The sequence below is a fragment of the Micromys minutus genome (assembly GCF_963924665.1).
Source record: "Micromys minutus genome assembly, chromosome: 23".
Classification (NCBI taxonomy): Eukaryota; Metazoa; Chordata; class Mammalia; order Rodentia; family Muridae; genus Micromys; species Micromys minutus.
Window position 1 is genome coordinate 8405394 of NC_137958.1, and position 27276 is coordinate 8432669.

The 27276-nt window shown below is 41.6% G+C and overlaps 1 protein-coding gene across 1 annotated transcript in view; it reads right to left on the bottom strand.

The window, feature by feature from the left end:
* The window catches only part of LOC308435629 (A-type potassium channel modulatory protein DPP6-like), a gene marked incomplete at both ends in the record, with an annotated part of 497671 nt that overhangs the window by 159014 nt on the left and 311381 nt on the right, over window positions 1–27276 (bottom strand). Inside the window, one exon of the mRNA XM_080936356.1 lies at window positions 8592–8690. Coding sequence (XP_080792482.1) covers window positions 8592–8690 — 99 coding nt within the window. The remainder of the gene's footprint in view (window positions 1–8591; window positions 8691–27276) is intronic.

Consider the following 27276-nt stretch of genomic DNA (forward strand, 5'->3'; position numbering starts at 1 on the left):
CACACACTGCACATATGTTACATGGACATATACAAATAAAAATATTGAGAGAAACCAAAGCCAAACTCAGCCACATCTTCCAGTTAATCATCTAGTTGTTATTATTGATATAAAATATTATCATAAATATTCTGTTCATTTTATCTATTCATCCTTAGGGGTTGGTCTTTCCACATCCCAACTAGAACAAATGGTAGGTTATATTCTCAGGGGTATTTAGGAAGAGATCAGATATAACATAAACAAAGCAGCATAAATCAGTCAAGAGCATGGGTTGGAAGGAGCAGGGGTCACATTCCACTTGGGTGCCCAGGGTCTCAGGAGGCTGTGAGAGGCTGCGAGAGGCTGTTGGCAGATGCGCCTCTCACCTTCAGCCCTTCAACTGTGACTTTTGGAATGCCAAGCTTGGAGCAGACCAGCAGGCAAGCAGAGCACTGTGCACAGAGTGGTACATGGCTGATGAGAGTGGGAAGAGAGAACCCCAGCGTCACTGTCCTTCACAGACAGCTCCTGATTCTCCAGTGCCTGTCAAAATACAGCCCATCCTGCCCCATAGAACCTGATCTTTATTTAATAAGGAACTAGATGCTGAGCTCTGGCCAGCACCTCGATGCTTCCAGAGACCTTTAGAGAGATGTGCAAAAGAGTGTCATCTTGCCAGATTTTCATCACTTTGAAAGGCAGCAAATGGGCAGGAAGGCGTGGGACCCACGTAGAATTCTTGATTTAGCTCCTAAGTGGGGTACTGTTGACAGTTGATAGTAGCTAGTGAAAGAGAGTCAATTTTTTTAAAAGGTTCCCTGGCAGGTGAATCATGCTCTGGTGGAGGGCTTCATACCCATGTGTACATGAGCAGCACGCACTAGAAAACATGGAATGGCGAGAGGACATGGTATTGGGAGGGGCTGAGGGTTGAACTTGATGTTCCTCCCCTCTTCCTGTTCTCATCAGCCTTGTCTGGTAACAGAGGTTTCAGTCCACAGCTTTTAAGCCCCTGATGTTTGCTGCAGGATGGGACAGCAGTGTGCCAGTGTTCAAATGCATAGCTGAGAACATGAAAAGACAGAAAGAGTAAGGGGCAGAGGTCTCACTATCTCCCTCAACAGCATAACCCTTCCCTTAATGTCTCACTTCTTCTAAGATTTAGTTTATGCTTTTATTTATGCGCATGCATATATGAGGGGAAGGGTATATGTGTGTGAACGAGGGTGTGTGTGGAGGTCAGAAGAGGACATCAGATCCTCTCAAGATGAAGTTATAGGCAGTTGTGAGCTTCCCAATATGGGTGCTAGAAACATAACTCTGGTCCTTTAAAGGAGAGGCAAGTATTGAGCCATCCCTTCAGCCCCAAGTCTTACTTCTGAAAGATCCCACAAGCTTCCAATAGTACCTAACCCTTAACACATGGACCTCTGGGGACGTAAGTCCAACCTATGACAGATCTATCGTGCAAATCAGTAGCTGATGAAAACCATGCCTAATAATTTGAGCTGAGAGAAGCTAAGAAAAGTAACCGACTTTCTGATTCTTCACCTTGCAAAGACTAAAGGTCACAAAGATATATCTTGATGGGACCTGAATATCCAGCCATTGTATCTACCCCCTTTCAGACATAGTTCAGCTTGAGCTTCAACTCAACTGCCTCCTTTGTCACCTCTCAAGTGGTAAGTGCAAGAGTGCACTACATGTAGCTCAGTAGAGAAAGGATGAGCAATACACTGATCAGGGCATGGCAGTGTCATAGCTATGCACTCTGAAACACGGCTAGCTGAAGCAAGGCAATAGGACTGGATGTATGTACATCTGCTGTTCCCTATGTGCAAAGAATTTCTTAGTGTTAAGCATCAGGAGGGCTAAAGAAGATGGTTAGTCCCCAGTGAACTAGAAACATAGCTGACCTTAAGGACTTTTTCATAGAGATTCTGCTGGCTAGTTTTTGTTTTTTAAAGATTTATTTATTTATTATTATATATAAGTACATGCTAGCTGTCTTCAGACACACCAGAAGAGGCCATCCAATCTCATTACAGATGGAATGAGCCACCATGTGGTTGCTGGGAAATGAACTCAGGACCTCTGGAAGAGCAGTCAGTGCTCTTAACCACAGAGCAATCCCTCCAACCCTCTGCTGGTTAGTTTTAACTGTCAACTTGAGCCAATCTAGAAACATCTGAGCAAGGAGTCTTAATACGAGAGTGTCATGAGTTGGCATGTCTATGGTGCATTATCCTGATTACGTTAGTTGAAGTGGGAAGACCTGCCAACCATGGGTGGTACCATTCCCTAGGCAGTGGGAAAGGTGAGATGAACAGCAACATGTACAAGTGTATTGTTCTTTGCTTCAGACTGTGGATATGCTATAACCATTTCTCCCAATTGTTGCCATTGTGACATACCTGCAACAATGGGCTCTTTTGTCCCCTGGGTTATTTTTGTTGGGGTATTTTACTATCAGGAAACAGGGTAAAGTAGATGCAGCTTCTTACTTGCTGACTCAGTCAGTCAATCAACTAATACTTATTAAGACTTTATTACAGGCCAGAATGTCTAGCCTATGAGTGAAAGATAATTACCATAATGTAGGCAAGGCTCTGGAGAAGCTAACTATGAAGGTAAGAGATGGAAATAGCCACCTGACCATAATAGGTGCAGGTAAAAGACCTGTAGTCCCTAAGGGCTTCTGCTCAATTACAGAGAGAATTAAGAAGAAGAATTAATTAGGAAGATGATCCATATTTGGGAAGATGTCAATGATAATTAACTAGGTTCCTGCAGGTTGCCGTAGTTAAGGAGTATGTGAGATAATTTAATTGAGGCAATAAATGCTAGCAGTGAGGGTCACCGTGTGACGGATAATGGGGCTTTCTCTTGTGTCTTCTGAGAATCATTGTAGAAAAGGAACCAATGTATGTCTCACTCTTGGCCCAAATGGCTACAGGATACTGAGAATCATCTGAGTTTAATTTGGGTGAAATTGAAAGTCTAAGGGATGCTGGAGTGGAACATGTTTTTGTTGTTATTAGGTTAGCCACATTGTCATGGGGAATGCCACCTGTCTCAAGCACAATGACTCCATGAAAAAGAACCAATATCCCCACCTTTAGGCCCATTTGCTCATTCACTCCAGTAAGGAGGAGAATGAGAGGCTGTGGGAAATACTGAGGTCCTTAGAGTCTCCATGTTATTGAAACAAATGGTTAATGTCCTGTAGAAAATCAGTCTTCATGCTGAGAAGGAAAACAGAACAGAAATGTCATCTGGGATCTTTCTCAAGAAAAAATGTATGAGCATATACATATACAGGCCATATACAACCCACAAACATATTTCCCTAGATCAAAAGCCCTTTGTAATTCAAAAAAGAGATCCATCAACCAGTACGTATGAGTTATCGCAGAGAAGTACTCAAATTTCCCAGGAAAGTACACTCATCAGAAATAGTCAGAGTGCATCCCTCTTTGGTGACAAACTATTGGCCCACATTAGTTTCTGGGGTTGGAAGTGCTAGTGTCATGAACTAAACAGTGCCAGCAACAGGGTCCATGGGGCATCATGCCAATGTTAGGGTGTGGCAGCAGACTTTGAGCATGTCAGGAAGCCAACAGGGGTGACGTTCAAGAGTTCCTCTGGTCACTCCCTTATTTAGATATCCCAGTGGGTATCACAGAAGGGACAACACAGGTCTGGCCTTTGCAACTGACTCTAAACTGGAAAGTATAAAGAAAACTGAGTTGAGGTCAAGCCATGAGGACAGAATGGAAATTTATAAAGACATTTTCAGGCAGAGAGAGAAGTGAAAGCAGGAAGCTGTGGGAGAGGTGGAATGGTGGCCCACAAAGTCTGAAACAAAACAAAGGGACTTTTTTTTTTAATGACAACTTCTTATTTTGTAGCTCAGGCTGGCCTCAAACTGGTGGCAACTCTGACACCCCATCTTCTTGAGTGATGGGACTGTAGTTATGGTCTCTCTCTCTCTCTCTCTCTCTCTCTCTCTCTCTCTCTCTCTCTCTCTCTCTCTCTCTCTCACACACACACACACACACACACACACACACACATACACTCTATTTAACTTCTGTGATTCATATATTTCTAGCTTCTAAAGATAAAAGTTCCTGAATTTAGTAAATACTGAAATAGAGTCAGAGAGATATGTAATGTAGCAACTGTGCTATTTGCATTGCCACCAACACTAAATATTGGTGGCTTCTGTGTTTTTCCTGTGGGAAGCATGAAGAAACCGACCGGAAGCTATTGAGGAGGGTGAGCAGACTGACAGGTTTTCTTGGGTACCAAGACTACATGGGGATAACAGTGGGATAGGCAGATACTGAGGGAGAATAGGTGTATCAGGTGTGACTGCATCTGACACCAGGAGAATAATTGGCCTGCTGAGGCTGGGACATCAAGGATCTACATTCTAGAGGAAAGGTCACGAAGATGGTAACAGAAGAGAAAGACAGTCAACTTTGTCTACATAAAAAGGTGCTGCCAGGACCAGGTCTTATACCTGAAGATGTGCTTCAATGTTTACTTTATGACTTCAGATAATCCCTCTTATCATGTCCATCTGGTCACTGGGGAGTGAGATACTTAATACTGATCACCACCTTGGCTGGACCTGGAAGGGTACAAGCCTCTGTATGTCTGTGAGAGGTTGTCTAGATTAGGTTAATTTGGGTGGGAAGACCTGCTTTAACTGGGGATGGTCTCTTATCCTGGGAAGAATAAAAAGAGAAATGGAGCTGGGTACCAGTGTGCTGGGTAGTTTGTATTAACTGTACAGAAGCTGCGGTCATCTGGGTCATCAATGAGAAAATGCCTCCATTAGATCGGCCTGCAGGCAAGTATGTGATGTTGGAGGTGATGAACTTGGGCAGGTGGTCCTTAGTTAAATAAAGAAGCAAGCTCACCAAGCCTGAGAAGCAAGGTCCCATTCCTCCATGATCCTGTCTCTGGGACCCTGCTTGAGTTCCTGCCCTCACTCCCTCACTGATAGATTGTGATGTGGAGGTGGAAGGGAAATAAAAACCCTTTTATCCCAAGTTGTTTTTGGCCTTGATATTTTATAGAGGAATAGAAACCTATGATGATCTGAGTTCACTTCTCTCTGCTTTCTTACTGCAGATGCTGAATGATCCTTTGACTCATTATCCTGACCCAGAACCTTCCCTGTTGTGATTGGCTGTCCCTTGAACGATGAATCCAAACCCTTCCTTCCTTGCGTTGCCTTGGTCAGGAATTTTGGAACTAACAGAGACAGGGAGAAATGGGTTTGCTGCTTTGGCCCTGTCCTTCCCCTGCACTCTTTGTGCAGTCATTGTGCTGGTGGGTAAGGTTGTTGCAGCCAGGGATACCGAGGGTCGACCTTCACTCTTTCCAACGTTCCTGGCTCTGATTGAAAATTGTAGTCTCCCAGAGCAGCGAAGAAACAGGAACCATTTTAAGAGTGAATTCCCCTCTTACTGAACCCCTCAAGCTTTATTTTTAAAAAACCCATCTGATTTTCAGAACAACATAGAGAGGCTAAAACTCATTTGGAAATCAAATTGCTTTGAGCCCTGAGCACCAAGGCCAATTTTATCTCCTCAAACATATACTTTCCCAGTACCAACCAGCCAGCTGCTACTTTCCTTCATTCAAAGGAGGCAATTTTCTCCAATTTTCCAGTCTCTCTCGTTCTGTGTCCCGAGACACAGAGGGCTCTCTGCCGACAAGTGGCAGGACTCAAGAAAATGAGGGTCACCAGAAAAAAGTCTACATTGGGCAGAGTCATCGTCTACACATAGGCAGTCAGGGGCCAGCCTGGGCTGCACAAAACCTTGTCTTGAACAGATAAAGAATTAAAAGATGACCAGGTAGGTGGTGAACTCCATGTAAAGACCCACTACCTTCATTTTAGAATTAACATTTATCCGACCCAGGCTTAGAAAGGGATGGTTTATCTAACTGACAGCATGTAGGGATGGTATGGAAAACTTACATAGGTGAGTTTTCCATCAGCCCACATTAGGGAGCTATGGGTATGGCATAGGATTAGGAACTCAGATTTAGAAATATATGTTAAGATTAAATTTGTAAGGCACATGGGAAATCTGGAGAGGGCTCTGCATTTAGGAGAAGTCAGAACACCAAGAATGCGCAAATGGTAGAAGGCAGGACCAAAACAGGGTCTGGGCCATGATTATGAGGAGCATTAGACAGAGAGAGCACCAGAAAGACGCCTGAGGTACAGGAAGCTACCTACAGGTCAGGGGGCTACACAGAGGATAGCATGGCTGGGCCATAACCAGCATGAAGGATGGCCCACGGAAGTCCTTCTCTAGGGGCCAATCACTCCTGAATGCACTGTTGTCAGGGAGATGAAAGATCTAAGAAATGATCCTGAGGGATGACACTGACATTCACTAGTCAGGTGCTCCTCTGTAACCTTGACAAGAGGAGTGTCAGGAGCCTGAAGTAGGTGCCAGAGTCAGCTCCAAGGCTAGGGAGGCAAAGTGTGAATGATCCCATAGTAGACAGATGCCCCATGCTACATGGGACAGGTGGAACCCACTGAACTAGCTGAAGGGCATGGTGTAGGGGTGCTGAATGGGGCAGAAATGAGGATAGATTTATTCCCAGATGATCATATTCTCATGCACAAAAATGGGGGAGAAAGAAGAGGTTCTCTACAATTATTCTTCAAGATAGTGAAAGTTCACCTGTGGGGGGCTTTTTGTTTGTTTGTTTGTTTGTTTGTTTTGTGTTTTGTTTTACTTTTTTGTGCCTTCAAGAAGGGAAGTGAGTCACTGGTGGTGTGAAGTGGGGGTAAGCACAGGCAGGGTGATGAGGTGAATGTTGTGACCTCTCATTATTTTAGCTGAAGAGGATAATGAATGAGAAACAGAGGGGTGAGGAGAGAGGGGAGCGTACAACTGAGGTAGTTCAGTCTGAAGAGGAGCAGTGAACACACGTCCTGTCACAGAACCCTAGAATAGCAAAGAAAATGTCCTTGTGGTGGTTTGAATACGAATAGCCTCCCAAGGCTCATAGACTTGAATGCTTAGTCATTGGAGAGTGGCACCACTTGAAAAGGATTAGGGAGTGTGGCTTTTTTGAAGGAAGTGTGTTATTAGGGGTTGACTTTGAGTTTTTAAAATCCCCTTCTAGATCAGTCTCTCTCCTTCCTTATCCCTCCCTCTCTGCCTGTGAATCAGGATGCACCTCTCAGCTACTTCTCTAGCACCATGCCTACTCAAATGCCACCATGTTTCCCATCATGATGAAAATGGACTAAGCCTATGAAATGGTAAACCAGCCCACAGTTAAACGTTTTCTTTTATGAGAGTTGTTTTCATCATGGTGTCTCTTCACAGCACCCAAAGGTTAAGAGAGCAGTACACCTACTGTGGCAAATGTGAGAAGTTGCTCAATAGAGCACACATGTGAAGGGACCACCTGCTACTAGCCTTTCTCCCACATGCATGTAAGATGGACACCTTCCAGGAGTCAATGGGCTTTGTCAGCTCTGTTAGTTTTTGTTTTTCCTCTGTTGTAACAAACATACACAGGAATTCTAAAAGAGCTTCAGGATTCTAGAAGATTTAAAGTTGTCAAAGAAGGTAGTCTTAGGAAACAAAAAAGTAAATAAAATCACTATTTTAATGAACTCATAAATAAAACCATCACTCAGTTGGTACAATGATACACACACACACACACACTCATTGATACAATACAAAGAACACAAAACTGGGTGTCAGGTGGGGGGCTAGCGCTCTGTGCTGCAGACCAGCTCTGCCATCTGCTGTGTCAGGCTCTCAGGAAATGTTGCTTTCTGGAACTCTCTGTTATAAAAGGAAGGATTGGGCCTGGGCCGATGCACTGACTTACCCACCTGAGGGTCACTTTTGAGAGCAAGCCTTAAAGGGAAGACATTGCAAAGTGTGACCACAGATAGGCACAGCAGGAGAGATTCATCCTGCTGTGCCAGCCAGGGTCAGGGAGGAGGCTCATGGGATTTCAGATTTCCTTAGAGGACATTCATTATCCTGGGCATCAAGAGTCAAGAACAGACTACAATCTGCACACTGTTCTGTTTTGTTTTGTTGTTTAAAAAAAAGTCCCCCAAACTAGAAAATGAGGTGATATCCAGGTGAGAGTTGAGATGCACTTCTCAGCATCTATCTGCACAAACCCCTGTATTTGGAAGCGACCTTGATCACAGCTAAGTTCCCTGGTGAGTGAAAGTGAGCTGAAGGCAAAGAAGACCAGCACTGCAAAAGAAGGCAGGCTCAGCAGAGGCACCAGGGGCTCTGTTGCTTAGCAACCTGCTGAGAGAAGTAATGGTTCCTGGAGGAAGGCAACACATGGAGGATGATGGAGGATGGGCCCTCAGCAGACCCATTTCTCACAAAGCTGAGGCCCTGCTGATGCCTGTGAGGCAGCCTGCAAAGTAAGGAGTGGCTATCTTGTGTCACATGTTCTTATAATGGTGATGCTTTGACAATCACATCCAGAGCCTCCGAAGACTTTCACCCACACAGGGGTAATGGAGGGGAGGTGGGAGTGGGAGGACCTCCCAGGCACTCGAAGGACTATGGACTTACCACTTATCCACTTTGCCTCTGGGTCATGGATTTTGAAATCTTCACTGAAAAGATCTTCCACAGTCACCTTCTTCTTCTGAGACAGACTGGTATCTTCCGCTGGAGAAAGAAAAGACAGAGGGTTAAATAATTGCAGATGTGAGCCTGTGTCTCAAGGCTAGTACTGATGATCCAGAGAAAAGATGTGTTTGTCCAGATTTGAGCTCAGTGGTCCCAGGCAGACAAGCAGGCTGCTAGGTGTTTGGAGATACAGGAAACATCCCTTATATATTTAGTCTCCATTTGTGTTCCCCGTCCCTGGTATCTTTGAGTTAAGGGTTCATTCTTGTTCAGATCAATGGATACTCCCAAATATCTATATGCAGACTCCCAGGCTGGCACCCCCACATCTTGACTGAAAACTTGGAAAAAGCTTAGGTTGTCGTTGAACTAATATTCATCCTGAGAGGACATGCTTAGTTAATGGTTCCTCTCAAAAAGGTTTGAAAACCTGCCAGCTTTTATCCTATTTACAGAGATCAAAGTGCCCTGGATTTTGGCTCTCCCTCATAAGAGGCTATCTACATTAGAGCCACAAAAATCCATTTATCTGCTTCTGAAAGATGCTCAAAGTTCTCCAGGAGGCCCGAGTGAACACATGGGATACCCAAGGCTCAACTGTCCAAGCCATTTCTCTTGCTTCATGTGGATAAGAGATTGTACCTTAAGTAGAAGTACCAAATGCCTTGCCTACCTAAAATGCTTTCTTTCTTCCCTGTCCTCTTAACTAGAAAATGCCAAATTCACTGTATTTCTTTAAAGACTTGGATCTTCATTTCATCAGCTATGATGTGGGGTGAGCTCAGCTAATTAGCTGTGTGTGCATTCTGTATGAGGTGGCATTGATTCTTGCGAGGGTTTTGTTGGTTATTTTCAGGGGTGCAGAGGATTGAACCTAAGGCCTTATGCATGACAACCAAGCAATCTGCCCTAGGTGTTTGGTTGTTAAGTTTGTGTCTCTTGTTAATTTCTGGCTATTGAGCCATGTTGGGGCCATTATTGTGTTTACTCTCTGCATCTTCATGTGCCTGTCTGAATTTTATATTTCCAAATGTATAGTGTGTCTGACCAAAGCAAGGAACTCCGTGAGGACAGCATATGAAACAAGGAGTGATCTTGGAACAAAGCCTCCAACAAACGTTCTTAGTGTCTCAGCTCATAGATAATACTGATCATCTTGAGATCCTGTCCCCTGGCTTCTCTGACATAACGTATTACAGGCATCACAGAGAAGCAATGTGTCCCTGCCTGGACCACACAGATATGCTTACCAACTTTCTTTTTCCTGTTATACTAACAAGGGGCCCTGATTTAACTGGACCATTTTTGAAATGTATTAGAACTGTGGACAAGCTGGTTTCCTAAATTCTAAGTAGAATTACTATGAATAAAATTCTTGAAAATTGCAATGAGATACAGTCAAAGATGTCCTTATTGTGAGACATGATCAGTGATTGCATAAGGAGCAATAGAAGATCCAAACACAACACCTTAAAACAAGCCAAGCCTTCCCTCCCATGTCTTTGTCTGCCACTGAAGTATCAACAGAAAATGGCAGCTTAAAATTCGATGAGTTTTGGCCTCTGTGGACATCAAACATGTATGCAAAACATATACATGGACATTCATATTGTTACATAAAATAAAATATGTAAGTGTAAAAATCTCTTCTTTGTTTTAAATATTTTTAATAAACATATAAAAACATGTAGAGTGGCAGTTTGTGATACAAATACCATATTGTGAATGTATATGTATGTGATTGTATGACTGTGTGTGTGTGTGTGTGTGAGTGTGTGTGTGTGAGTGTGTGTGTGTGAGTGTGAATATATATGAGTGTATGAGTGTTATGTGAGTGTGTGAGCATGTCTGTGTGTATGTGTGAGTGAGTGTGTTTCATTCAGGCAGGGAACTGGACTTTGCCCATAAGTAGCCCTACCTTCTGTAGTTTCTCTCTGCTGTGTCCTTAGGCTCTAGTGTGGCTATCATGCAATCCACTGGTTTATAGTTTAATTCATTTCCTGTGACTTCTGAGGAGATGATGGACATGATCACCTGACTTTTATGTCCACAAGGCATGGGGAGCCAAAGTGCAGGAGGCTCATGGAGCCATGGGAACCAAAGTTAAGTAAGCAACCAGAACACAGCAGTAACAGTGTGACAATCTCAAGACAGCCAGGTTATTCCCATGGGCAGCAGGAATAATATGGAAGAAGGAATTCTGGGAAGGCTTCCCTAAGGAAGAAACAGTTTAGCCCAGATACAAGCAATAAAACAATATGCATGCTAGGAAGGGCTATATTCAAGAAATACCAGTGGACTTGGTGTTTTGAGGACATGGTTTATTAGCAAAGGAGACAGCATGTGCAGGAAACAGTTGAAGATGAAGGCAGTGGATTTTCTTGTTATACTTAGATATTCTATAAGAGGATGCTCCCTGGTGGATTCCTTCTCAAATCTGATGCAAGAGTCCACTGTATAGAAACTGAGGAAATTAAAAAAATTATCAGATCCCACTATAAAATCCTATACATAACAAAACTGCAAAATCTGGAGAAAATTGACCCTTTTCTAGACAGATACCAGATACCAAAGTTAAATCAGAACCAGATAAACCATCTAAACAGTCCCATAACCTCTAAAGAAATAAAATAGAAGCAAACATCAAAAGCCACCCAACCAAAAAAAAAAAAAAAAAAAAAAAAAAGCCAAGGACCAGAATTCTATCAGACCTTCATAGAAGACCAAAGTATTTCACAAAATATAAACAGAAGGATCATTACCCAATTTATTCTTCAAAGCCACAATTATGTTTATACCTAAACCACATAAAAACTGAACAAAAAAGAGAACTTCAGGCCAATTTCCCTCATGAACACCGATGCGAAAATATTCAATAAAATTCTTGCAAACCAAATCCAAACATCAAAATGACCACTCACCACAATCAAGTAGGCTTTTCATCCCAGGGATGCAAGATACAGATGTTCAATATACAGAAATCTATTAATGTAATCAATTATATAAACAAACTTAAAAGAAAAAAACACACGATCATCTCATTAGATGCTGAGAAAGCATATGAAAAAATTCAACACCCTTTCATGATAAAAGTATTGGAGCAATCAGGAATTCAAGGCCCATACCTAAACACAGTAAAAGCAAATTGGTAGCCAAAATAAAACTAAATGATGAGACACTTGAAGCAATCCTGCTGAAATCAGGGACTAGACAAGGCTGCCCACTCTCCCTCTACCTATTCAATATAATACTGGAAGTTCTGGCCAGAGCAATTAGACAACAAGAGGAGGTCAATGGGATACAAATTGGAAATAAAGAAGTCAAAATATCACAATTTGCAGATGATAATACTATACTTAAGTGACCCCAAAAATTCCACCGGAGAACTCTGAACCTGATAAACAACTTTAGCAAAGTCGCTGAATATAAAATGAACTCAAGAAAATCTGTAACTTTCCTACTCAAAGGATAAACAGGCTAAGAAAGAAATTTAGAGAAACACAATAGTCACAAATAATATAAAACACTTTGGTGTGACCCTAACCAAGCAACTGAAAGATCTGTATGACAAGAACTTCAAGTCTCTGAAGAAAGAAACTGAAGATTTCAGAAGATGGAAAGATATCCCATGATAATGGATTGGCAGGATTCATATAGTAAAAATGGCCATCTTACCAAAAGTAATCTACAGATTCAATGCAATCCCCATCAAAATTCCAACTCACTCTTTATAGAGTTGGAAAGAGAAATTTGCAAATTCATTTGTAACAACAACAACAACAACAACAACAACAACAAAAACCCAGGATAGTGAAAACTATCCTCAACAATAAAGGAACTTCTGAGGGAATCACCATATCTGATCTCAAGCTGCATTACAGATCAATCGTGATAAAAACCGAATTGTATTGGTTCAGAGACAGGCAGGTAGTTCAAAAGAACAGAATTGAAGACCCAGAAATGAACCCACAGCCCTATGGGCTCTTGATCTTTGATAAAGAAGATAAAAACATTCAGTGGAAAAAGGACAGAATCTTCAACAAATTGTGCTGGTTCAACTGGCAGTCAGCATTCAGAAGAATGCAAATCGAACCATTCTTATCACAGCATACAAAGCTCAAGTCCAAGTGGATCAAAGACCTCCACATAAAACCAGGCACACTAAAACTAATAGAAGAGAAGATGGTTAAGAGTTTAGAACACATAGGCACAGGGGAAAATTACCTGAACAGAACACCAATGGCTTAGGCTCTAAGATCAAGAATTGACAAATGGGACCTCATAAAATTGAAAGGCTTTTGTAAGGCAAAGGACATTGCCAATAGCACAAAATGACAACCAACAGATTGGGAAAAATCTTTACCAATCCTACATCTAATAAAGAGCTAATGTCCAATATATACAAAGAACTTAAGAAGTAAGACTCCAGAGAATCAAATAATCCTATTAAAAATGGAGTGCAAAGCTAAACAAATAATTTTTAAGTTAGCAATGCCAAATGGTTGAGAAACACCTAAAGAAAGGTTCAAAATCCTTAGTCTTTGGGGAAATGCAAATCAAAACCAGCCTGAGATTCCACTTCATACCAGTGAGAATGGCTAAGATTAAAAACTCAGGTGAGAGTAGATGCTGGCGAGAATGTGTAGAAGAGGGAACACTCCTCCATTGTCAGTGGGATTGCAAGCTGGTACAACCACTCTGGAAATCAGTCTGACAGCCCTCAGAAAGTTGGACATAGTACTACCTGAGGACCCAGCTATACCACTCCTGGGCACATACCCAAAAGATGCTCCAACATATATCAAGGACACATGCTCCACTATGTTCATAGCAGCCTTATTTATAATAGCCAGAAGCTGGGAAGAACCAAGATGTCCTTCAACAGAGGAATGGATACAGAAACTGTGGTACATTTATACAATGGAGTATTACTTAGCTATTGAAAATAATGAGTTCATGAAATTCTTAGGCAAATGGATGAAATTTGAAAATATCATCCTGAGTGAGGTAACCCAGTCACAAAAGAATACACATGGTATGCACTCACTAAGAAGCAGATACTAGACTCATACAGTCTGCCAAAACCATACTGATATAAATGAGGATGTATGCAGTTAACCATCGGACTGAGCCTGGTGACACCAATGGAGAAGCTAAAGAAAGGACTGAAGGAGGTGAAAGGGTTTTCAACCCCATGTTAAGAGCAACAATATCAACAACCAATGCCCCCAGAGCTCCCAGGGACAGAAACACTAACCAATGAGTACATATGGAAAGACCCATGGCTCTAATTGCATTTGTGCAGAGGATGGCATTGTCTGCAATCAATTGGAAGAGAGGCCTTTGGTCCAGTGAAGACTCATTTTCCCAGTGTAGGGGAATGCCAAGGCACTGAGGTGGGAGTTAGTGGTCAGTTGTGGGAGCGCCTTCATGGAAGCAAGGGGAGGGAGAATGGAGAAGGGGAACAGGGTAACATTCGAAATGATAAATAAAAGAGTCCATTGTACCTACAGTCCAAGAATGAGTATCTTCACATCAGAAATTATAACAGTTATGTCATTTAATACCACCCCTCTCTTGTCCTTCATGTCCCAGCTTCTGAATCTCTACCTGGGCCCTCAGGATGCCTCCACAGCTCTTGCTGGCTTCTGTTTTTGAGCATATCTGCCTGATTTTTTTCTGTCCTGTTTCTCTGACTTAGTTATTTTCCAGTGTGTCCGATGGCCTCTCACATAGCCTTAAGACACATTAAGACTAAGGGCTATGGCCATCATGGGCATGCCTACATGCCTAGCTTCCCTCTTAAACTAGTTGTCAGCCCCAAGCTGAGGACAAAAGAGGTAGATACGAGCTATGACCCTTGGGATCTCTCCCTAAGCGAAGTCAGAGCTCACTGAAAAGTAATTTTCTCTTAGCCTTTTAGCTTGACAAGTATTTAATTCTTCCAATCATCTTGCCATCCTGGTTACCAGATCTTCTGTGGTCTGCGTGATACAGACAAGATCTGTATTAAGGTGAGTTCCTCAGCCCCATTCCTTTTTCTAAGATGTTTCTTGGATGTTATAGAGTTTGGGAACCTCATTAGTATGGATCTTAAAACCTGAAATAGTTCTCATCACCCTAGGATATGCTATAATATGCAACATGTACTCTAAGATACCTCATCCCCTCCTGCCCATTTTGGGTACAGACAGTCTTTTCCAGATGTTCCATTCTTGTGGTGAGTGGAGGTCATCACTCTTCAGGGGACACAGTCTTTAGAGGACAATGACACTGTGCCTCTTATGATCTCCACAGAATAAGGCCAAATGGCCACTGTGGAGAAGGAAACTGGAGATCCTGAGAGGTCATGTAACTTCTTCAAAGCTGTGCTGCTGCAGAGAGCACAGCCCAAGCACTCAGTTTCCAACACCCAAAGCAGACATGGGCTGCAGAAGGTAGCTCTCCAGAGGAAGCTGGACTTGTGTGCTGAGGCTCAGTCAACAGCTTCCTTAATGTGGAATAATGGCCCTATAAATCCTTCAAAAGATCACAGGAAAAGACATGGTGGCTCATGCCTGTAATACCAGCTCGGCTAGGAAGACCATAAACTTAATGCTAGCCTTAGATTCATACAACAATTTGCTGTAAAAATCAAATGAAAAAGGAGAACAGGAGAAGGAGGCAGAGAAAGAGAAGGGGAGAGGAGGGAGGAAGATAATAAGGGAGGAGATGGAGAGAGGGAAGAGGAGAGCAACAAGGAAGCTGCCCATTTACCCTCAGGTGTTCTGATGACATCATTCAATAAGCCAGCACAGCCTGTCCCATTGAGGACTGGACTAACACATGTGGCTTGTCACAGGGAAAGGGCTCTGTGAGCACCCAGAATACCAGCTTGGCTCTGCCAGTGTGTGCTGCCTGAGTGTCCTGTACCAGGACCTGCCATGAGTCCCAAACAGCTTTACCCATTAGAATTCTATTTAAAGTACAAATAGCACCCAGTGACACATGCCTCACACACTGCTCACCCTCCCTTGGTAGATCCTTACCATAAAGAGAGAACATTTGCAGTGTGCGATGAGACACACCCTCAGGACAGGGAGAGCTCCGCAAAGTGCAATACAAACCTGGAGATTTTCAACCTCACTCCCAGCTAGTATCCAGCCAATGTGGACTGTTCGTCAGACGTCAGGACCAAGATGGCCGCATCTCATACCTACACAGGGCCATTCAGACAGAAGGGCTGCAACTATAACCCAGGAGCGCTCTCTCCTGTCACATGACTCCAAAACACAGCAAAATGTATTTTTCTGCAGAATTTCTCTGGAATATACCAACCCTGGATATAAAACTAAGAATCAATGGTTGGGTTGAGAATGACTTGAGCCACCTGTAGGTGGCTAGAGGAAAGCCTACCCTCGAATATTGCAGGATGCTTCTTCTAGACTGGATCATAATGGCCACACCATCTTTTCTTCTGCCAACAGTTAGCACTGAACCCATCACTATCTTTGAGCATTTATTCTGTGCGAGCTTGGATTTTTTTCCCTTTCTCTTTTTAAGAGAGGGACACTGATTTCATATTCTTGGAACCCTTAACACATTGTAGATGCCCAACCAACTTTAGAATGAAGGAAGCATTGTCTTTCTACCCCACCTCACTGCTTTTGTTTACTTTTGGTTCAACAAGTCTCAGTGCTGCTGTAGTGTACTGTCTCTGACTATGTCTACAGTTTATAAAAGTCCCACAAATGGTAACTTACCCTAATGGGTTGTATCTTCAAAGCCACTTATGAAAACCAGCAGCAAAACAGAAGTACACGCATTGTACTGCTTAATTAATACACTCGTATAAGCCTTCAGTTTTCTTACACATGACCATACAACAAGAAATTCTCACTTAATGTTTATATAGCTTCTGTATTCAATCCATCAAAGTTATCCAACCCTTCATCAGTCCCTTCAGTCCATTTCTCTATATATTTAAAATCTATTTATTGACCTTCGTTCTTTAATGAGTTGCATCTACTAAGCCTGAATACTTCATATTATCACAGGCACACAGGTTAAATGTGTGTATGTGTTTACTATTTCTCTTATATTGAAATGCATATTAATCAGAAATAATCACTGTGAGTACAAAGCCCTTCCTCTGCTCTTAAAAGAAACTGAAAATCATCAAAAGGCATCTCTTCCCATGCTTGTCAATATTGCAGTACACCATTATGTATAGTATTCCCATTGTGCAGTGTAAATATCCACGTATTTTTTAAGATAATTAATTTTTCATTTATGTTCATGGGTTGCTTGCATCTATGTGTGTGTGTGTGAGTGTCAGAAGCCCTGAAACTGGAGTTATGGGTAGGTAAACTCCCGTGTGGGTGCTGGAAATTAAACCTGGGCCCCCTGGAAAAGCAGCCAGAACTCTTAGCCACTGAGCAATCTCTCCAGCCCTGAAGTGTCTTCCTTTATTGTTGTCTATCTTAGAACTTGTGTCTTGTCATTTGAGCCAGACTGTCTGACCAGGACATCCACAATCCTTCAGAGAACCAGACAGAGAGAAGAAGACAGAAACAACACTGAGACTGATGACTGCTGTGCCCCACCGTGTGTGTGTGTGTGTGTGTGTGTCGTATTTGTAGGTGCTTGTGTAGCTGTGCATGTGTATATACACAATTGTCTGCATATATTTGGAGACTAGTCTTTTTCCTTGAAGTAGGCTCTCTGAGATGGAGAGATAGCTCAGCAGTTAAGATTATTGCTAAGAATCTGAGTTTGGCTCCCAGCATCCAAGTTACATGGCTCACAACTACCTGTAACTCTACCTTCAGGGAATCTGAGGCCCCCATTTGGTTTCTTTGGGTACCTATGTGTATGAGCATTTATCACCTACCCCCATTCATAATTTGAAATAAAATGCAACCTTTAAAAAGGGATTCTCACTGGCCTGGAGTCCACAGATTGGGCCATGCTCTCTGGCTAGCAAGCTCCTGTGCTCACCTCCCTAGTTCTGGGATTACAAGCACATGCCGCACTATCCAGCCTTCTACTGTGGGATCTGAGGCTCAAATTCAAGTCCTCACAGGATGAAGTGTCTACCCCTTGTTATTAGTCTGAGTATCAGTCTTTGAAGGTCAGAAGGCAGACTGTGTTAATGCCTAAGGCCATCAAAGAAACCTATGTGCAACTGTTTTTATGGCATTGTGTATCATTTAAAATTTATTGGTTGAGGCCATAAACATTGAGGTGACTATATTTGAAGACATGAAGAAGAAGAGCTTTCTTTTTATATGTGGTCCTCAACACACAGACACACACAGAGAGGTGGGGGAGAGGGGGGAGAGAGAGAGTCAGACAGAGACAGAGTGACAGAGACAGAGACAGAGAGAGTCAGAGACAGAGAGAGACAGAATGACAGAGACAGAGACAGAATGACATGAAGACATAGCAAAAAGCTGCCATCAGCAGGCCAAAGGGAGACCCTACTAGAAAAGAACCCCAGATGCACTCTGACATTGGATTTTAAGCTTCCAGTATTGCAGAAAATAAAATCCCATTACCCACTGGCTGTGAGTTGGTGCATTTTGTTATAGTGATGTGATCCAATCAACAAGACTATAGCTATCTCCAAATTTCTGTTGACCAGCACATGAAAGTACAACATTTAAGGGTAGATGCTAGGTGGTGTACTCTTCCTACCTTGCTTTTATACTTAGTTAATATATCCCTTATAGGCACGGTCTACATTTCTGGTTTTGTAGAAAGAATTCTATAGAACTACAAAGAAAATGGTTTGCTTAAGGATCTAGGGTTCAAGTAACAAGAAGTAAATTGTAGCTCTTGGTGTATCTGAAGAAATGAAACAATATTAGACTTGAGTGCTCCACAGCAAATTGGTTCAGTGACATGCTATAGCTTTCTTCTTTATGGCTGCAGCCATACTTCCAGATTCTTCAGGGGAAAATGTGAGGGTATTAATTTATTTAATATGTTATTAATATTGCCTACTTAATAAACAATCCTTTTACAATGCCATTGGAAACATTGATAAAGAGATCTGAAATATTCTCATAGGTGAAAGTAAACCTGGGAAGCAGGGTATGGATGGTGGAGTGTGTCTCCATGGTAGACTATATTATGCCCATGGGGGATTATGTGCCTACAATGGAGTATGTGCCTGTAATGGTTTGTATATTCTTGTCCCAGGAAGTGGCACTATTAGGAAGTATGGGCTTGCTGGAGTAGGTGTGTCACCATGGGTGTGGGCTTTAAGACCCTTGTCCTAGCTATCTGGAAGTTAGTCTTCTCTCTTTTGCCTTTGGAACATATAGAACTCTCAGCTCCTTCTGCCTCTGTGCCTACCTGGATGCTGCCATGTTTCCACCTTGATGATAATGGACTGAACCTTTCAACCTATAAGTCAGCCCCAGTTAAATGTTGTCCTTATATGAGTTGCCTTGGTAATGATGTCTGTTCACAGCATTGAAACCCTATGACAGTGTCCATGCTGGAGTATGTGCCCATGGTGGAGTAGACTTTCAGACATGAGAATTTCCCAAGAGGAAAGGCTACATTGATGATGGCATAGAATGTATACATAAAACCATGTTCACATATTGTTATGAAATAAAAAGATTAAGCCTTAATGTTGTTGAGCAAAGAAAAGGTGATGTGCATGAGATGACTGATTTTCATGCTGGTGGTCCATGAGCACTGGGCAGTAAATGTACAGTGAAGACTGGCATGGGTGAAGCCTAAAGCCAGAAACATAGAAAAATATAAAGTCTGGGAGCTGAATTTAACAGCAGGAGAAATGGATTATCATGGTGATTTTTGTTAATTTGTTACTTTTCTACTGATTTTTTAAATATATATTCTTGGCAACAGTGAGTGTTAATAAAGTCATCTGATGGTTACTCTTGATTGTCATACTGAGAGAATTTAGAATCACCATGGAAACAAGTCTCTGGGAATGTCTGGGAGTTTCTAGATTAGGCTAATTAACTTTTCATGTGGGCGGCAATACCAAGGGCTGTGGTCCTGGGCTGAATATAAAGGAGAATGCGAGTATCAGTCTTCATCTCTTTCTGATTCCCGGACAGCTGCCTCATGCTTCTGCCCCAGGCCTTTCCAACCACATCTTTCTCAAGTTGCTTTCGTCGTGTGTTCTGTAGCAGCAATGTCTGAGAAATAAATACATTAGGTATATGGTAGCCATAGTTTGTATTCTCACATAAGTGTCAGACTTCAGCCAATGTGTGCCTAACTGATCCATGAACACCAAGTGAGCCAACTGAACCTTCCTAAGATAGTGCATACAGCAGGAAAACCCAGGTATGCAGGGCTCCCAACAGAGAAAGGGTAGGTGACCAGATAAATCTTCAGAAGGAGAAACAAGGGTAGACTCACTAGCTTCAGACCCCTGTACCATACAGTGTGCTCCACATGTACCTCAAGAGGACCCTTGGATCTAGAAAGCATCATCTGGGTAAAGGCTGAACAACTGGTGAGAGGGAGACCTAGGCTGCCAGGGAGCGGAGGGATCTCTGCGGAGTGCACACGGAAAGTGCACCCCCTGCCTTGACCTGCCCTGCCCTGCCTGATCCAGCGACCAGGAACAGAACTTTGGAACTTCTGTTCCCACCTGGTGACTCTGAGGCATAGAACAGGGCTCGGCCCATCTGCCACCTGGACCAGTGGAGATCCAGGGACACAGACCAGATAAAAGGGAAAGGCAAGAACATATCACTGACAACAAAATGGCAAGAGGAAAGAGAAAGAGTATATCCCAAGGAAACCAAGACAATCTAGCAACACCAGAACCTAGCTCTCCCATAACAGCAAACATCGGAATGCCAAACACTCCAGAAAAAGAAGACACAGACCTGCAATCATACCTCAAGATGCTGATAGAGATAATTAAATAAGAACGGGAGGAAAAGCAAAAGGATTCAGAAGCCTTTAAAGAGGAAACAAGAAAAAAACTCAAAGAACTACCAACACAACCAAAGAGATGAAGGAATGGAAGAGAGAATTTAAAACGGAAATTGACACAATAAAGAAAACACTAAAAGAGATAACCCTAGAGGTAGAACACCTAAAAAAGAAATCAGGAGTCACAGAAGCAAGCATTTCCAATAGATTACAAGAGATAGAAGAGAGAATCTCAGGGGCAGAAGAAAACATTGTAAACATAGACAAAACTACCAGAGAAGATGCAAAAAACAAAAAGCTCCTAAACCAAAATGTCCAGGAAATCCAGGACACAATGAGAAGAACGAACCTAAGGATAATAGGAATAGAAGAAGGAGAAGAGTATCAACTAAGAGGCACAGTAAATATATTCAACAAAATCGTAGAAGAAAACTTCCCTACCCTCAAGAATGAGATGACCACGAGCATAAAAGAAGCCTTCAAAACTCCAAATAGGTTGGACCAGAAAAGAAATACTTCCCGACACATAATAGTAAAAACATCAAGTGCCCAAAGCAAAGAAAGAATACTAAAAGCAGTAAGGGAAAAAGGTCAGGTAACATATAAAGGCAGGCCAATCAGACTCACACCCGATTTCTCAACAGAGACTATGAAAGCTAGAAAAGCCTGGACAGACATCATACACACCCTAAGAGAGCACAAGTGCCAGCCCAAGCTGCTATACCCAGCAAAACTATCAATCACCATCAATGGAGAGATGAAGATATTTCAAGACAAATCAAAATTTACACAATATCTGACCACAAACCCAGCTCTACAACGAATTATAGGTGGAAAACCCAATACAATGAGGTAAAATACAGCCTAGTAAGAACAAGAAAACTCCTAAACAAGAAAACTAAAAGAAGAAAAAGACACAGACACAACTCAACCCACAAAAGCAATAATGGCAGCAAACAGAAACAACTATTCCTTGATATCTATTAACATAAATGGACTCAACTCCCCAATAAAGAGATATAGGCTATCAGACTGGATATGTAAACAAAATCCAGCCTTTTGCTGCATACAGGAAACTCATCTCAAAGACAAAGACAGACACTATCTCAGAGTAAAAGGGTGGGAAAAAAACTTCTAAGCAAACAACTCCAAGAAGCAAGCTGGAGTGGCTATTCTAATATCGAATAAATAAATTTCCAACCAAAATTTATCAAAAAAGATAAGGAAGGTCACTTTTTACTCATTACCGGGGAAATCTGTCAGGAGGAACTCTCAATCCTTAACATATATGCTCCAAATAAAAAAGCACCCACATTCATAAAAGAAACCCTACTAAAGCTCAAAAAATACATTTCACCCCACACAATAATAGTGGGAGACTTTAATACCCCACTCTCACCATTGGATAGATCATGGAAACAGAAACTGAACAAGGACACTGCAAAACTAGCAGAGACTATGAACCAACTGGAATTAATAGATATATACAGAACATACCATCCTAAAGTAAAAGAATACACCTTCTTCTGAGCACCCCATGGCACCTTCTCGAAAATTGACCACATAATTGGACACAGAACGAGCCTCAATCAATATAAGAAGATTGAAATACTCCCATGCATCCTCTCAGATCACCATGGTCTACGGCTGGTCTTTAACAACAACAAAGACAACAAAAAGCCCACATACACATGGAAACTAAAGAACGCTCTGTTAAAAGATAGCAGGGTCAAAGAAGAAATAAAGAAAGAAATTAAGGATTTTCTAGAATTCAAAGAAAACGAAAACACAACATACCCAAACCTATGGGATGCATTGAAAGCAGTACTGAGAAGAAAACTCATAGCCCTAAGTGCTTCCAAAAAGAAACTGGAGAGAGCTTACATCAGCAACTTGACACCACAGCTAAAAGTCCTAGAACAAAAGGAAGCAGATATACCCAGAAAGAGTAGACGGCAAGAAATAATCAAAATTAGGGCAGAAATAGACCAAATAGAATCAAAAAGAACCATTGAAAAAAATCAACAAAACCAAGAGTTGGTTCTTTGAGAAAATCAACAAGATTGATAAACCCCTAGCCAGACTAACTAGAGGGCTAAGAGAAAGTATACAAATTAACAAAATCAGAAAGAAAAGTGGCAACATAACAACTGAAACTGAGGAAATTCAAGAAATCATCAGATCCTACTACAAAAACTTATACTCCACAAAACTGGAAAAAATTTGGAGGAAATGGACGAATTCCTAGACAGATACAAGATCCTAAAGTTATACCAGGACCAAGTAAACCATCGAAATAACCCTATAACACCTAAAGAAATAGAAGAAGTCATCAAAAACCTCCCAACCAAAAAAAGCCCAGGTCCAGACCTGTTCAGTGCAGAATTTTATCAGACATTTATTGGGGATATAACGCCAATACTCTCCAAACTATTCCAAAAGATAGAATCAGATGGAATACTACCTAACTCATTTTTTGAGGCTACAATAACCCTTGTACCTAAACCACACAAAGACCCTACAAGGAAAGAAAACTTCAGACCAATCTCACTTATGAACACTGATGCAAAAATACTCAACAAAATCCTTGCAAACCGAATCCAAGAACACATCAAAACGATCATTCATCATGACCAAGTAGGCTTCATCCCTGGGATGCAGGGATGGTTTAATATAAGGAAATCCATCAACGTAATTCACCATATAAACAAACTCAAAGATCAAAATCACATGGTCATCTCACTAGATGCTGAGAAAGCATTTGACAAAATCCAACACCCCTTCATGTTAAAAGTCCTGGAAAGAACAGAAATCCAAGGTCCATACCTAAACATAATAAAAGCAATATACAGCAAACCAACAGCCAACATCAAACTTAATGGCGAGAAACTTGAAGTAAGCCCACTAAAATCAGGGACTCTACAAGGCTGCCCACTCTCCCCCTACCTATTCAACATAGTACTTGAAGTCCTGGCTGGAGCAATTAGACAGCAAAAGGAGATCAAGGGGATACAAATCGGAAAGGAAGAGATAAAAACATCACTCTTTGCCGATGACATGATAGTGTACTTGAGTGAGCCCAAAAATTCCACCAGAGAACTCCTACAGCTGATAAACAAGTTCAGCAAAGTGGGTGGATACAAAATTAACTCAAACAAATCAGTAGCCTTCCTATACTCAAAGGACAAACATGTGGAGAAAGAAATTAGGGAAAAGGTACTCTTTACAATCGTCACAAAAACTATGAAATACCTTGGTGTGACTCTAACTAAGCAAGTGAAGGACCTGTACGACAAGAACTTCAAACCTCTAAAGAAAGAAATTGAGGAGGATCTCAGAAAACGGAAAGATCTCCCATGCTCATGGATTGGAAAGATCAACATCTTAAAAATGGCCATCCTACCGAAAGCAATCTACAGATTCAATGCAATCCCCATCAAAATTCCCACCCAGTTCTTCATGGAATTGGAAAGATCAATGTGCAATTTCATATGGAATAACAAAATACCTAGAATAGCGAAATCCATCCTCAACAACAAAAAAACATCTGCGGGAATCACTATCCCTGACCTCAAGCTATATTACAAGGCAATTGTGCTGAAAACTGCATGGTACTGGTACAGAAATAGGCATGTGGATCAATGGAATAGAATAGAAGATCCAGAAATGAGCCCTCATGTATATGGTCACCTGATTTTTGACAAAGGAGCCGTAAGCATTCAATGGAAAAAGGACAGCCTATTCAACAAATGGTGCTGATCCAACTGGCACTCAGCATGCAAAAGAATGAAAATAGACCCGTTCTTATCTCCTTGTACAAAGCTCAAGTGTAAGTGGATCAAAGATCTCCACATTAAACCAGATACACTGAAACTATTAGATGAGAAAGTAGGGAAAACCTTAGAACACATAGGCACAGGAGAAAATTTCCTGAACAAAACACCAATGGCTAAGGTCAAAAACTAACAAATGGGACTTAATGAGATTGCAAAGTTTCTGTAAGGCTAAGGACATTGTCAAGAAAACAAAACGGCAGCCAACAGAATGGGAAAAGATCTTTACCAACACCACATCAGATAGAGGCCTAATATCCAAGGTATACAAGGAACTCAAAAAGCTAGACACCAGAGAATCAAATAACCCTATTAAAAAATGGGGTACAGAGCTAAACAAAACGTTCTCAGTTGAGGAACACCGAATGGCCGAGAAACATCTGAGGAAGTGCTCGACATCCTTAGCCATCAGGGAAATGCAAATCAGAACAACCCTGAGATTCCACCTCACACAAGTCAGATTGGCCAAGATCCAAAACTCAGATGACAGCAGATGCTGGCGAGGCTGCGGAGAAAGAGGAACACTTCTCCACTGTTGGGGTTGCAAACTAATACAACCACTCTGGAAATCAGTCTGGCGATACCTCAGAAAATTGGATATAGTACTACCTGAAGACCCAGCTATTCCACTTCTGGGCATATACCCCAGAGACACTTTAATACACAACAATGATATATGCACCACAATGTTCATAGCAGCTCTATTTATAATAGCCAGAAGCTGGAAAGAACCCAGATGTCCTTCAGAAGATGAATGGATACAAAAATTGTGGTACATTTACACAATGGAATACTACTCAGCCACCCGAAACAATGACTTAACCAAATTCTTAAGAAAATGGCTGCATCTAGAGAATATCATCCTGAGTGAGATAACCCAGTCACAAAAGAACAGACATAATATGCAGTCACTGATAGTGAGATGCTAATCCCAGAGGCTTGCACTCCCGCAGAAACAACTCACAGACTGTATGAATTCCAAGAAATAAAGAAAACAAAACAAAACAAAAAAATTATTTACACAACAAGAAAACTTTGACTATTTCCATGTCACATTTTGTTTTACATGTACTTTACGCTCATTGTAACTATTAAGTTTTCAATGCATACTATCAAACCTTTAAAGAAAATCAAGTACTGACTAAAAATATATTCATATTGTTTTATGTAAAAATTATTTTAAAATCTGAAAAAAGTACTGACAAAAATGTATAATTTTAAGCAAAAATGTTTAAAATCTGTACATTTATCTTTGTTTTGTAAAATAAAGTTGTTTTAAAAAAAGCATCATCTGTTCTACAGAAAGAATATTTTAATTCAGAATTTTGCTGGCTCTGTTGATTATTCTCTATTTAATTGCCATTTCTGTTAACTTGATTCAGATTGTACTTGAAGCTAATGTCTATTGATCACATTTCAGGAGAAACAAAAACAAAAAGTCAGCACTGGAGACGCTTGTCTTTTCCTCAAATTTGGGAAAAGATCACATTAAGTTGAATATATTTCTATTCTTTTCTCAATGGCAAAGATGAGCAAGAACCAATAGCTTAGCCAAAATGAGTGCTCTGAAGGTCAAGGAAGAAGCCCAGGGCTTTATTTCTGTGGCAGTGATGGAAAGAATGAAAGAGCAGGTATGTGCAGTTGGGCTCATCTCTCAGCCTGACTGCACAGTTCTCTCTAGCTATGACTTCTCCCAAGCTTTTGAAGTAGGCATGGGCTCCATGTCAGGTCGAAATAGGCATCTTCCTGTGAGTGTACCAAAGCACTGTGCTGCTGGTGGTGCTAGGAGCAGAACTCTATTTTCTCATAATATTGGGGGCAAAGGCTGTCTCACTGGACTGAATTAACCCACAGGGTTGCATCCTTAGAGCTCTGAAAAAAATCTGCTCTGGTCTTCAGAGATTCTGGACCCAATGAATCTTGATGCCTGCCCTTGCCTCCTGAGGACATGGATGTCTCTTTTACTGTATCTGTAAACTCTGTTTGTCTATGTGCTTAGAATCTGTGGGCTACCCTCAGGGTAATTCTATCTTGAGAAGTTTAAATGTGAAGATCTTTGTGAAGACTGTCTAGCCCACCACATGCACCCTTTCATGTCTTCCATTTGCAACTAGCTAGGACTTTGGGAGTCCTTTTGCATGTATAGTAATATACCAAATTAAGAAGAATATTAGAAATCTGGGCACGTGGTTTACAGACATTGCTTTCAGACTAAGAGTGTGCTTGGTGTTCTTGCAGAAGATCAAGGTTTGATTCCAAACACCTGCAAGATAGCTCACAATCACCTGGAACTTCAACTACAGGAGAATCTAATGCCATCTCTCAATTTCTGCAGGTATTGCATGTACAGGGTGTATATATATATACAGTCAGGCACACACACATTCACATACAATTAAATAAATATAAAAGAACTCATCTATATATGCTGAGTTAACAAACCTCGTGATTGTTATTGGCTTCCTTCAGAGAGAACCAGCATTCGTGAATGTGATCCCATGATATGAGAAAGTTCAAGCACACCCTTGACTCCCATAAAAGCCACTGCTACTGGGTACGGTAGGGCTCTGCTTATAAAGACAGCAGTGCCCATTTCAGCCTGAGCCTCCTCAGTTCCCTGACCTGACTGGTTCGCTGTGGCTCATTCCTCTTTAGTTCTCTGACCCTGAACTAGTACTGACCTAGACTCCTGAACACTTGCCTTGGTGACTGTTTGCTAAGCCACCACCCAGTCTATCAGCAAGTTCCTTGGAGAACATTGTCCTGGATGTGTGTCACAGTGGTTTCTAATTTTCCAATATGTTTTCTTGATAACACGTTCCAGAGAAAACAGGGGACACCATAGTAAGATTTATTCCTTCGGGGTTATGTGCCTTTAA